Here is a 14,554-nt window from a genome sequence, read left to right as displayed (position 1 = left end):
TACATTAAATCATTGGGATTTTGTTTCCCTTTCGTCAAATTTGGATTTCTAAAAATAAAATAAATTATTGAAACTATTGAAAAAAAAATGGATTATATTATCTTTATTACCTTATTGTAGTAGCATTAAGTACTTCAATTTTAGATAATTTGGTTTGGTAATTTTATATTTTATATTTATTTTATATTTTGATAATTTAGTTTGGTTTCTGACAGTGGCAATACGAGACGTGACAGATAATATTAGTGTAAAAAACAGTGGTGACAGGCACACACAAATAATATACAGAATATAACAATATAAAACACCGAGGTGACAGGCGCGCGAATATATCAAATATTATAACAAACGTGTGGGTAGCGTCTTTTTTTAATAGTTTACAAGGTAGATGTAAAATATGTGAAATTCTGTATAGGATAGGTTGTCCATATTTTTCACCGCCATTGAGCTGCATTAATTCAGTAAGTATAATACATTAATACGTCTATATTATAAAGCTTTCTTGACTATCCCTTAGACTAATCTAATGTAATTCGAATTATAAGCACGCTGCTAGGCACGAAAAATAATTCCGAAATTACGTACAAAAATAACGCCGTAGATATGTAGATATCAGAATCTTAAATATATTTGAGTTACTAAGACTTCATTTCAGTTATTATTAAGTTGTATTGTCTACTAAACACTTAAAAATAATAATATTCATAAATATATCAATAAAATGACGTTCTCTGTGACTGTACCGTAGTTATACGGAATTCGATATTTGTGGTGTCTTGAAGTCTAAGGCACATAACGAACTAATACTTACCTACTTATATAAGATGTGTGTAATTTGTTGGCCACAGTCCATACAATTATGTGTTTGTTAAAAGTCGATATTGTATCGGTCAGCTGCAGTTGAGCTTACATAATGTAGAGTTCGGGTTATACAGAATGTAACAGGAAGACCTGACAGAAGAAATTATTTTTGTTCTAACAAATGTATTTAATCTTTTTTTATGTAAAATGTATGTCACTTGTGCTACACGTTTAACATAAAAAAGCGGGTAAGTTTATGTCGATCTGCTGTACAGTAAGTACAGTAGGTTATAAGTGGGTCGATGTATTACAATCGAATTCAATAACATAATATCATTGTATAGGAAAAAATTTTCTTAGCGGAGACGGTATGTCAGTCTGGATATTCCATATTGTTAATGAAGTTGAATAAATATTATAAAATTATAATTTTTTATTCGTTTCTATGGTGATAAACAAAGTGTTGGAAATTAAAATCCCATAATTTACCAGAACATAATCGAAATCAAAAAAAATATTTCTGATTTCTAGCCCTGCATAAACGTTTTAAACACAGGTTTTATAAAATCAATACCAACACATTCGTCGTACTACTCAGAATTTAAAATAATTATTCATTTAGGTCGCAGTCATAATTGTCAATATAATAGGTACAATATTATCCCATTTCATAAGTAAAAACAGGGCGTAATCTATAATTTTAGTCAGTTATCCAGTGTATTCAGGGTTGGGCAATATCTTCGATACAAGTATCTTACTAAAATACCATCGATACAATTAAAGAAGTGTCGCAATAAATTGTTATTTAATGTATCAAGTATTTCGAAAAAAATTTTACTGCAATACTTTGATAAATTAATTTTTTTCAAATTCTTTTTATTAGTCACTTTCACGAAAAGTAGTTCTCGACAGTAGTGCGAACGCTGGAAGTCAGGGGTGGCTCCAGAGCCTTGGTTAGGGGGGGGGGGGCAAGTTATAATTTCACAAAATCTTATAACAAAAAGAAAACAAACATTTTTACAACACAAATTCAAGTCGTCTATTTTTATTCCATTTACCCAGCAGGTACATCGTATACACCGTCATACCTCTATGGCCCGTATAGTCCATATGACAATATTATAATAATTTAATATGCATTTATTTTAACAATATAAATTTTTATAAATACGGGCCCCTAAGCCCCCCCCCCTGGAGCCGCCCCTGTAATCCATAGTCACTTTTTTATTATTAACATTTAAAGTTCATATCTTGAGAAAATACGTAAAAATCACTAAAATGTGCAATTTATTTTGAGTTGGAAATTCATCAAAAATTATTCTGTTTAAATCTAAGATTTAAAAATTTAATACGAGATTATTCATAAGTTTGCCTACCTTTATAAAAAAAAAAACTCTACGAGCGAATCAAATTAAATTTTTATGAGCGTATAGAGTTCATATTTTTACAATATTGTATATTCATTCGATTTCTCATGTACCTAGTGGTTTTGTTATTTTATTGTTATTCAAAAACAAATAACTGTATTTACATAAATTTTATTGAATATTTATATTTACATTTTCTATACACCATAAAGTTTTGAAAATATTTTGATTCTTTTTGAGCAGTTTACCACCTTTTTCTCTTGATAATCGATAATTTTAGGGACTTAGTCCGTATAATATAATATTAATAAAATGATAGACGTAGATAGTGTTCCATGGTAGTAGGATATCAGTGAGTATTACTACAACCAAGGTCCATGATATTAGACAATAATATTGGCCAATGCTTTTTTGTAACGCAGATGAAAATTTATAATACCAAATAAGTACCTATCTAATAAATATCACTGGTACAATTACTTTAATATTTTATTACCTATAACCGTGATTAAAAAATCGCAAGTAAAAAAATTCCATGGGGGCATTCAAGCATACCCCTCACCAACGTCACTGCACAGTACTTAAGTTACCAGAGTTTCGTGAATGTTTCTTAACCAGAATGAGACATTGCTAAAACTAGAGGAATGAAAAATTTTGTTGAACATAGAGAAGTATAAAATTCAATATAATTCATATTCAAACTCTATTCGATATGAATCATTCCTTCCAATCAATAATTTTATATTGATGTGTTATAATTTCAATGTGTGCCTATTTATTTGAAACCTCCATAACTCGAACGACTATAAGTCTAATTTTCGATGACTCTAAAGAATATCTTCACCCCTGCATTTCAATAAGTACCTAAGCACAATTTTTTCTATAACTCAAATGTTTTTTCTTTCCCAACCGATTCAAGTTTGACCGATTCGAGGTTTCACTGTAATTCGTATGTATAAAACAATTTAAACACTCTAAATGGGCATGTTATCTATATTTAAAACATGTAGTAAACAGATCGCTATGTTAACGTTAGTGTAAAAAGTATTTATGCGAATCTTGACTAAAGTATGAGACAAAATTGTTGATCTACCATATATATATCTCAATATCTCATGCCGATAGAATGTTACCTAGTTATTTCATACAAAAATCATATCCTAAGTAAAATTAATTTTTAGTTGAAGTCAAACCGAGACTGAAGTAAGTATGTTCATTTAAATCAAAAGTAGAATATTTCCTATGTGTTTTGTGTTTTTTTATTTAATTTCTATAGGTTGTTCATATGGTATATGAATAATATAATATATAGGTACTTATATAGTATACCGTTACCTGTATACTATATATACGTAAGGCAGGGAGAGTTTATGATTTTTTTAACTCAGTTAAATTAAGTTAATATGCAACAATAACAATAACTTAATTTAACTATAGGTTAACTCAGTTAAGTTAAAAGTTAATATACACTTTTTGTTAACTTTTTATTAAATGAAAAAAAAAACATTAATTTGTTTATACAACGCTAGTGTACTTAATTTTTTTCCAACCCAAAAATAAATTATAGACCATAGTTTTTATACTTTATACAGTATTTCCATATAAGTTATATTCAAATGATATCACGGTAAATATTTTTCATCATGAAAACGAAATAGACTGAAATAGTGAAAGATAGTAAAATTATACACAAAATAAGTTAACTTAACTTACTTCTTAAAATTAAAAATTAATTCGTTAATTTCACGTTAATTAAAAAAGAAGTTTAATAAGTTAACATTTAAGGTAATGAAAATCCAAAAGTATTTAGTTAAGTTAAAATTAAATTATGAAAATGAGATATATCAGAAAATACTCTATGGATACCAGAAAATGCTCAATATTAAATTAAAATACTAATAAATAGTGGTTTTATTAAAAATAAATCTACAAAACCTCTTGTACCTATGTTTAAATTGGTCTGATGTCGATTGGATATAGTGGGAAGGCTAACTTCATAAACGTCGTGGAACATTATTATTTTTTGCCCATAGAGGCTTAACTTTATTCATTGGCTATACTTGGCCTATAAACTAAAATCGCGTGTGTCTATTAATAACTTTTATCAAATAAAAATAAATTTTAATTAATTACGATTACTTATACTATTACTATTTCCTCTGCATTCCCTGCTCTAAGAATAGTCATCTCCGGGGTGTGGCAGAGCGAGAAAAGAGTTTCAGGGTTCGAGACAGTTAAGAAATTGAATCATAAAATTAATTATCTCTTTCGACAAACTAACTGTCTACGTTAGGTATATGATTCTCAACCACCCTTAATAATACTTCCTCTTACAGGAAAAGATAATGCAAATGAAAAGTTAGGTTAGTTTTCATTCTTATTCATACCCACCTTCATTTTTATTACACATGGTTCCTTATAAGTAAATTACTTATAAGGGACCATGTGTTACATAACAATTGTTGTTATAATAGCAGTTCAAAAATATTAAAGATTCAAAATAACTTTTTTTTTTATAAGTATTTATTGTTAAAATGTTGACAAAACTCATAAAATTGAATACCTATACGGCTATACCTAAATTGAAAATTGATAATTAAACTATATATTATAAATTATAATAATTAATATAAAACTGAAAAACTAAACAAATATATATTATATTGTCATATTAAAAACCATCAATCAATGACAAAGTTAGTACTTAATAGTAAGAAACTAAGAACTCAATTTTTATAAATTAATAGTTGTATTATAGGTACATTCTGTATTCAAATATATTTTACATAAACAATGCCATGACGATAATTTAAATGTACCTATGAGATTATCCTTGTTTATTTTTTCAATATTGAATGTTCAAAAGTTATTTCGATTGTGTAACAGACGCACCTAAGTGCTTACATTGTCTAGCCATATTTCGATTCAATAAGTTATTAAAATCATCCGAAAATAAAATCTACTTTTTCTGCGATTGCTCATCATTGCTTCTGATTTGACAATGTCTGATGGAGAAGATAATACTAATCTTATATTAGTAAGCTTATAAAATTATTTTTAAAACTAGTTTCACTGTCATAACCATTATGTGTTATTTAATATTAAATAAGCACCTTCATAAGCACAAATAGGGAGGATTTAGGCGCTATGCCCATCTAACAATTTCAATAGGCCCCCCTCGACAATTTTATTTAGGCTTGTACAATATTATTAGTGTGCCTTCTACCTAGGACTTAAGCCCTCACAAACCTTGAGATGCTTTTTGTGCTTAAGGGTGCCATCGGGCCAACTATCTATTATATATGATAAATGTAATATATTAATCTTGCTAAAATGTACAATATTACAAAAATTATATTTAAAATAATTGCGCGTTTTGCAAGTACGCATGGATGAAGTAGATGGGTAAATAAGCTTGACAATTGAATACAAGGCTCCTAATATATTGTTACAATGACATTTTAAAAATATTAAAAATCCATAGTCACAATTTTCTTTTATACGCATTTAAAGTTAAAATGTTAACAAAATACGTAATAAACAAAACGATATGCAAATTATTTTGAGTTAGAAATTCATAAAAATTTTTCTTTTTAAATATAAGATTTGAAAATATAATGCAAGATTCCTCATAACTTTGTCTATCTTTATCAAAAAAAAAAAAAACATTTTTACAAGAAAGTCGAATTAAAGTTTTATGATAGTTTGAAGTTCATACAACATTGGATATTCACTCGATTTCTCATATAGCAATTTTCTTATTTTTTGTAATTCAAAAACGAATAACTTTAGATACATGAAAATTTCACTGAATACTTGTATTTTCATTTTATATACAGCATACAATATTGAATTTTGTCTCGTTTTAAGCTGTTTACGAACATTTTCAGTTTTCAATTTTTTATTTTTTTTTCCTATAATTTATCAATAAAATGTTATTTGCAAGCTTAAAATTCATGAAAATGTAATTCAAGGTTTCTAATATATTGTCACTATAGCAGTTGAAATATACTAAAAATCTTAGTCACAAATTTTTTTTTTATAAACATTTAAAATTCGATTTCTTACAAATGTTATTAAATTTATAATTTAATATTTATTTTTTAGTCAAAAATGACTTGCGGTGACTACTAAATACTATAGTCAAGGCTGATGGCTTGGTTTTTAGTATACACACATTAGCGCTCAACGCTCATCACTCATCGTCCACCGCACAACGCTTTCCTATGTACACGCAGCCTAAGTAGATCATTATGTAACCAAAAAACCTAAAATATAATATATAAACAAATTTTTATTTTATAGTTATTTTAAGTTCAAATTTGGAAAAAATTACTTATTAAAACCAAGAATTACGATTTTATCTATTTGTTCAAGTACTTGAAACTTTTAGTATAGGTATAATAATATACTTTATATAAAAATTCGATGGTTAGAAGGTAAAAAGGTGTAAACGTCAATTTCCAAATTGTTCAGGAGAGCCGAAAAACAGATATTTTCACTGTGTCACAACCTTAGAACATCGTATAACACTTCAATTTGAGACTTAATATGATTTATAATGAGATTTTACGTATTTTGTATTGATAAATTGTTCATAATCATAACATATTTGTGTATTTAAAGTCAATTAAAAAAAAAATACATTCATTGTTTCACTCAGAATCTAAAATGACTCTTACACCCCTTTTTTTCTGATCGTGGCTCTTACGCCTCAAAGATGTTGTATTGACTATGAAGTATAATGGACAGTTTTTATTATTGTTATTTGTTTTATATTATTGATTAAATTCAATGAAGATTTGTATTAAAAGTATTTCAAACATTGTAGGTATAAACTCTTTTTATAGTGCTGACAAAACCACTTACAAAAATGATAAATTTATGTAACCACCAACATTGACGCTTACGTATTATCCAGTTTCCTTGAATGTCATTTACATCTTTTAATTGACGTTTACACCCAGTTTTTTCATTCCCGCCAATTCTATGCCGTTTACGACCACATATTAAAACATCGATTCTTGAATATAATTATCATGATATCATTTTTAAATGCATTTTTTCGACGAAAATTAACTTAACCTACTGCGATACTAATGCCTAACAGTAAAATAAACTACTTTAATCAAGTAATTAAATCATAAAATATACATACTTAGTATAATTATAGGCCAACAGCTCGTCTTCGCTCAGAATAGTTTTTCGAATAAAACATCATTGAATTCAAATTAAACACGTCCATGACAGCAGTGACTTTTTAGACACCTAATTTACGGCAGAGCGTTACCCACTTATCCGCTTTTTACAATTCAATTACCCATATAAAATAATTTTCAAATTAGAATTATTTTGATTGGCAACATGTCAACCCTACAATTAGTTTATCAAACTATCCGGCAATTAAGATTCTGTAAATCAATTGAAATCTTGTTTTTATTTACATTCCAAGTCATATGTCATATTTTTTCATAATTTATGATGCATTCCCTTAAATATAATAATTTTAATTAAAATACCTAATAGTTAATACAGTGAAGTTTTTATTATTATTATTAATCTTAAACTGTTTTGATGAATTATCTGCTAAATTATATGTGTCTTGGTGGTATTACGGAAACTGTAAAAACTTTTTTGCACATTTATAAAAATCGCTTGTGTTGTCTCATTGACTATATAGAATGAACAGATGATACTCGAAGGTGGTGTACCAATTGAATCAATGAATAGGAATCATGAAGTAAAATGGCCTGTCAAACGTAGTACGTCATTCATTTTTATGTTAATAGTGTGATATTTATTAATTGATTAATTTGAATTTACATTAATTGAATATTTTTTGTGTCAGAGATTGATAAGACATTATATAATAGGCGCCGGAATGCTCGAATACATCGTTTAATATTACCTAAAAATGCATTAGTGGTATTTTCTGAGTTGTTCCGTGGTGTGCCAATCCAAGTAGAAGAGCATACATTATGGAACGATAAGACTTATACTGCTACAATTGAGGTAGGATAAATTTTGAGATATAATTAAATTTGAAAAATTGATTTAATTTTTGGTGTACAAATATATACTTGAAAAACCGTAGATTGATGGCCAGACGTATACTGGAAATCACATTTCAAAGACTGAAGCCAAACAAAAAGCATGTGAACAATTATTTCGTAGTATGTTGAGTAAACAATTAATCATGGAAACTGGTAGGTTAAAAGTGTTGGACTAGTTAACTTTTAATATTGCTCATATTATTGTGTATATAATATAAATACTATTCTAAATTTAATTAGAAAAAAAAAAATACCCGGTAGAAAAAGACATGGAACATGATACAGCACCAAAACCTAAAGAACCGCCTCAGGAGGATTTCCCATGGTCACACTTTGCTTCATTTGCTATGTATAATTTAATAAATCAGTGGAAACTACAGCTTAATTCAAAAGATATTAGTTTACAAGACAAACAATCATTTGGCATACTATCACCACCAAAAGTACGTAATTATAATTTTACCACGATAAGCCAAATTCACGCAGCCGCACCATGTTGTCCGATCGACTCCAAACCTTCATAAATATTTTGAAAACAACTGGAAAACATTTGAAAACCAGTTTTCAGAATTTTAAAACCTTTATTTTAGCTATAAACTTTTTCTTTTACTTAGAGGGCAAAATTCACGAAGCCTCCCCCCCACCACCAAGTTGGCCGATAAACTCCAAAACCTCACCAATATTCTAAAAATAATTTGAAAACATTCGAAAACTAGTTTTCAGAATTTTAAAACTATTATTTTATCTATAAAAGTTGTTTTACTTGTAGGGGGGAGGGGTTGAAGTTGCTTCCCCTACATCATATGGTCCGTATGGTAAGCTTCGAAAAATTGACCTCCTCATGGCATATTTAAATGATTTTATTGATTTTTTTCAACAACTAACGCCGTAACCTTACGTAGTTAGGTTAGTCCACAGCAGTGGAGGCATCAATGAGATTCAAGTTTGTTCGAAATTCAAGAGATGAATAAGCTACCCACTCACCCACTAAGTAAATTTACTAGGACTAACTAAATATTCTTAGGTTCTTCATAAGTTATATTTTTGATGACGTAACTTTAAAATTAATAATAGATACACTTACTTTTAAGTTCGATGATTAACCTTCCCTCATGATAAAACATAACAGGTTTAAAAAAAAAATTGCATGATCATTAGGTCCCGGATTTGATGTATTATTTTTTAGAAAGTCATAGGCAATGGTTTTCAAATACAAATTTCGTTTCAATCGTTTCTACATCAGATAATTGAGAATTTAAATTTTTTTATTTTGCATTTTTTACATTTTTAGCAGTTTATGCGTTATTTTTTTTAAATTTTGTTAATTTTTAGTGCATATGTATTATATAAATTTTCAGATTAAGCTTAGTTGGTAATTCAAAATATTAGCTCAAAAAATTGGTTCCGACCATTTATCGTTAATAATGTCGATCATATCAGTGGCGTGGCGAACGGTAATTTCAGAGGCCTTGGCCTCTGAAATTTTTCTTAAATAGAGGGGTGGGTGGTAACCAGTGGGTCCCCTAGTAAATTTAATATGATATTCTCAATAGGTAGTCAATAACGATCTGAAATATAACTTGTTATATTACATTAATACATTATTATGCATAAATACTTGGGATATTTGTAACTGGCCTCTGGAAAATTTTTAGTTCGCCACGCCACTGATCATATTATTTATTATTTCGATACGTTGATAACGTCTTTTTCTATCTATAGTGCAATTAACGGCTGTTATTCGTCAGGGACTCATACCAATAACAATTAATTGGTCAGTCGGTGTTACATCATAATGAAGTTTATTTCGTCAAGTTAGTATTTTTGTTTGGTCGACAATTGAATTTTGGGTCATTTTTTTAAGGACATTATTTTGGTTAAAATGCATTTATTTATTGTATTTTAATATTTAGAATATTTTGGATAGTTTTTAGGACATTTAAATCCGCGCCTAATTATTAAACAGTTATCTAGGTAGTAGGTACAGATTAAAAGGTAATTTGTTTTAGTTTATCTACACCCCTACCATTTTATTTGGTTTGTTTTTCTGTCATGGAACTAAATATTCACACGTTAGGTAAATAATTATAAATAAGGCTCTGAACTTGATACATTTTCTTATTATTTTCTAATGCTTACATTCGAGGCTTGTCTTTGCAGAAATTTGATTCATGGAATACAGAATTTAATGATACAATTATTTTTATTTTGCATTTTTTATATTTTTATGGAATTTATTGCTTTACGGTCATTTTTTAGTATTTTTTGGTAGGTACATTTTATTCATTTTTGTACATTTTTTTTAACATATATTTAAATTTTTCTTGTTGAAAGTTACACTTAATTGTAACACATTCAGTTTCCATTAGCTTTTCGATTATCGCCGTTCCATTATCTTTATCGTTTGTTGTCGCAATATACGTTTATTTAATAAACTGTAGGCAGATACTATTTTAGGCACGGTCAATCAGAAAAAATTTCCCAAAAGTTGATCAACTTATTTCAATCTGCAAAAAATATTTTTAAAGGCTCCTCAAGAGTAAACATTGTTAAAGAACTCACCCCAAACCTATAATAATTACGATGCATGATACATCAACTGTATAAAATGTATAATAATGTCGAGTCATTATAAAGTATTTTTTTCAAGTAATTTTAACTTTTTTTTTTGTGTTCATTTTTAGGTCATCATTTGGTCCTTAATTATAAAGTTTAGATTGATTTTCATTATGGTCAAGCATACCGCCCGTAGTATCTACACTCCCAACCATTTTCGTGCCAGAATCAATGGCTAATGGTATTCTTATAACAAACTACCCCTGTTCCACAGTCGTCACTAGTCGTCAAGATTTAATTTTTTTACTTGTATGTAGGTACACATATAATATATTGACATATTGCATAATATAGTCAATGGATCTAAAATATGATTTTATTATATATTCAAGTTGAGTAATGATGGGTTACTATTTGAGAAATAAAATAATTATTAGAATTGGTATATTTTGTTGTACCATAGGTTTTTTATAATATTTGTTATAGGTACATGCAGTAAGTAGTAAGTAGTGTTTTGCCGTTTTTTTCCATGGTATATGTATTGTCTATAACTAGGTACCTATGTTGGTAAAACAAAAAAATGTGATTGTTGCCGAGTTTTAAATTATCATGTATGTTAACTGTTTATTTTATGGGCATCGATAAAAAAAAATAACAAATAACAAATATGTAAATAACATTATTTTTTACATTGATTTTAATAACTTAAAAAGTAAATATAATACAAGTGTATACACTACTCTACCATTATTAATTTCACCATGGAAAAGCTTAATATTTAATTAAAATAGTATATTATAGGACACGCTGCATACTGTAGAGATATTAGATAGTTACTGTCTAAAAAAGCTTTAATTTCATATAGTAGGTACCTAGTTAAACTTATTAGGTAAGTTGTTAAAATATGTATTTCCATTTTAAATTAATATTGCTTAGATAATAAATAAAGAAAAAGTAACTATGCATTTAATAAAATTATTAAGGTTGAAAATTGTGCAAAAAATATGTCCTAGCTACCTATTTACACACAAGTAGGTACACAACACAGTATTTTATAACTGTCCTTTTATTTTAGGTTGCTGCTCCTATGAAAATGTTTCCTTCAAACCCAACAAATCACCAGCCAGTAAGTTTATTAGTTCAACTGAGGCCTGATGTAACATTTACCTATACTATTTTACATCCAGTTATCCATGCAAATTGTGTAATAGATGGAATTCGTTTCACTGGACAAGGTAATAATATTTTTGTAACATTTTATTACTGGTTTAATTGTTGGAATTATTTTTAAAATAACTTTGTAATTGTAAATAGATTTCAAGATTTCAAACTCGGATATGATAGTTAATTTTTTTTATAACCTCTTTACTGTATTCAACAAATACATATATAATTATCAGCCAATGGCATGTTATAGCGTTTTCCATCTGACGGCACTATTGTACACTGGTTTACACCAGTGGCATCTCAATTAATAAGGGTGATTAGTATGACCAGTGAATGGCATTACGAAAATTAGATATTATGATAGAGTAGTATAAATCTTATCTACAAGAGTTCAAAAAAAAACTAAACCATCAAATTTGACGTTGATACGATATTAGGTACACCCGTGTGGTGGCGGCATGTGTCTGCAACTGTCCGAGTGTAGTGTGAATCAATTAAATAGATGGAAAATGCTATTAAATACCAATGTTATCTCAGTAAAAAATAAAAAATAAACTTATTAAGTACTAGTTTAAGTACTAGCCTATTTTAAAAAAATAAAATTTATTTACGTAACAAAAACCTTTATAGCAAATATTAGTTGGATTAACAATTATTAAGTATTTATATTAAAAATTGTTTCGAAAATTTGTTTATTGCTATTTATTTATATTTTATAGGTTCGTCAAAAAAAAGTGCTAAGAAGGAATGTTGTATTAGTGCAATAAGACATTTTTGGAATTTTGATTTCCACTTTATTCATTCATAAATTAAGAAATAAACATATTTATGATAACATAAGCATACAAATTTGTATTTTGTAAATTATATTCAATGGGTATGTCTATTTTGTAAACAATATTGATTTGTTTTGGTTTAATTAAATATACTTACCTAACTATTATCCTGAAATAATTTTAAACCTATTTAGGTAATAACCTTAGAATTTTACTTGTTGAAAACTTACGTTTTATTATTGATAATATATTTGTTCATAAGTAGTGATGTGGTGAATTTAGAAATTTTTATAGGTATTAACACCATTTTAAACTATAAATGAAGAAACTTGTATAACGTTTTAGATCTAAATAACGATAAAAACAAAAGTTGAATTACGTTTTAATTCTAAATAACGATAAACGCAAAAACTCTGTAACATTTTAATTGTAAATAACATAAAATGGATTTTTTTTTTTCAAATTCAAGTCCTGAAATATATTAATAATTATATTAGATGTTTAGATAGATATTTATGGGCCAGTGGAGTGCAGGTCCACCACATGGACCCATCGTAAATATGCCACTGGTTTCCATGCTCTGAATAGGTGTTAAATATGCATGTATTTATAGTATTATATTAAAAAACAAGCAAAATGTGGACTATAAATTCAAAAATGTACACTTGAAATAATTATATAAAAAAACTGTCTTTAAAATAATTGTATTAAATATAAATTATAACGATTTATTTCGTGAAAACGGATCAATCTTTAGAACACAAAGAACGGCTGCAGAAGGTTAAAACAATTTGTTCACAGTTGAATTGAACAAAGTTCGTGATTTTAAGTTTTTTCAAATGATTTACTTTTCATGGGACTTGTAATATTAATAATTTTGAACAATAATAGTAATAACTAAGAACTAACAATTATTGTTAATTTTGAAATAATAATAGATAATTATGTATGTCCATAAATCTATTTGTCAGTTAACCAATATAGTTTATGCACAATATATATGTTTTAAAATCACTGTCAAAAGGAGTATAATAGAAGGTACAAAATATAGTACTCTATATAAAATATGCTCTTGCCATCTGTGAAGTTTAATTTTAATCAATCAATTTATTTTCATGTATCAATACGGGAGTGAATATAATATACGTCGTAGTCACCTTTGGGCTTTGATGAGACAGCATATAATATTATTGCATAATAATGGCATTATTGTTCGTATAAAGTCCATTTTAAATCCATTTTTTTTTTTATAAAGTCCAGTTTCTTTATTTCCGTTAGTGAGGCACTGAGGCAGTTGGTTCATATTTATATGATGGCGTGTTCATCGAACTCCGTAAATGTCATTTATTGTATCGTCGTAGAGAACACAAAACACGTCATATGACATATTGTAGTAGGAGAAATTAAGGATTTCGAAAAGTGGGATTGCGGAGAATTTGGGTGATACGTGTATATTATTATATTGAACACGGTGTAACATACCGACACGTAATGTATTTTACTTAAAGGAAGTGTGCATGAAATCGTCCTACTACTGTATTATACCTACCTAATGTTATTCGGATAATCTATATTATAGATGTATATATATATATTCGATCACTGACCTTATGCGACGGTTTTTGGAGTGATTCTCTGCATCTGGTTTGTGTTCCTCCGGGGTAGTGTTCGATGGTCGATATCACGGCGACAATATATGTATTTTGATTCGTAAGGCTTATAAAATATTATGTGTGTGACGTTCCTTTCTAGAACCTCGTTTTATGTGGTAATAAGTACCCGTGTTTTAATTATTATGATTGTGACTATTATCTCATGCTCTTAGAGATCCCTA

General features: G+C 27.9%; 1 protein-coding gene across 1 annotated transcript; it reads left to right on the top strand.

Annotated features, from left to right (window-relative positions):
• The first annotated feature begins 5,038 nt into the window (after nt 1–5,038).
• On the top strand, nt 5,039–12,778 carry LOC100569519. Its single transcript, XM_003247458.4, has 7 exons — nt 5,039–5,205; nt 7,849–7,930; nt 8,017–8,180; nt 8,263–8,374; nt 8,462–8,664; nt 11,853–12,012; nt 12,664–12,778. The coding sequence occupies exons 1-7, from the start codon at nt 5,170–5,172 to the stop codon at nt 12,750–12,752; spliced, it is 846 nt and encodes a 281-aa protein (XP_003247506.1). The 5' UTR covers nt 5,039–5,169; the 3' UTR covers nt 12,753–12,778.
• Nucleotides 12,779–14,554: the final 1,776 nt, after the last annotated feature.

This window comes from Acyrthosiphon pisum, chromosome X (assembly GCF_005508785.2).
Source record: "Acyrthosiphon pisum isolate AL4f chromosome X, pea_aphid_22Mar2018_4r6ur, whole genome shotgun sequence".
NCBI classification, from domain to species: Eukaryota; Metazoa; Arthropoda; class Insecta; order Hemiptera; family Aphididae; genus Acyrthosiphon; species Acyrthosiphon pisum.
The sequence above is the reverse complement of the archived record's forward strand: the minus strand, read 5'-3'. Positions and strand labels throughout refer to the sequence as shown.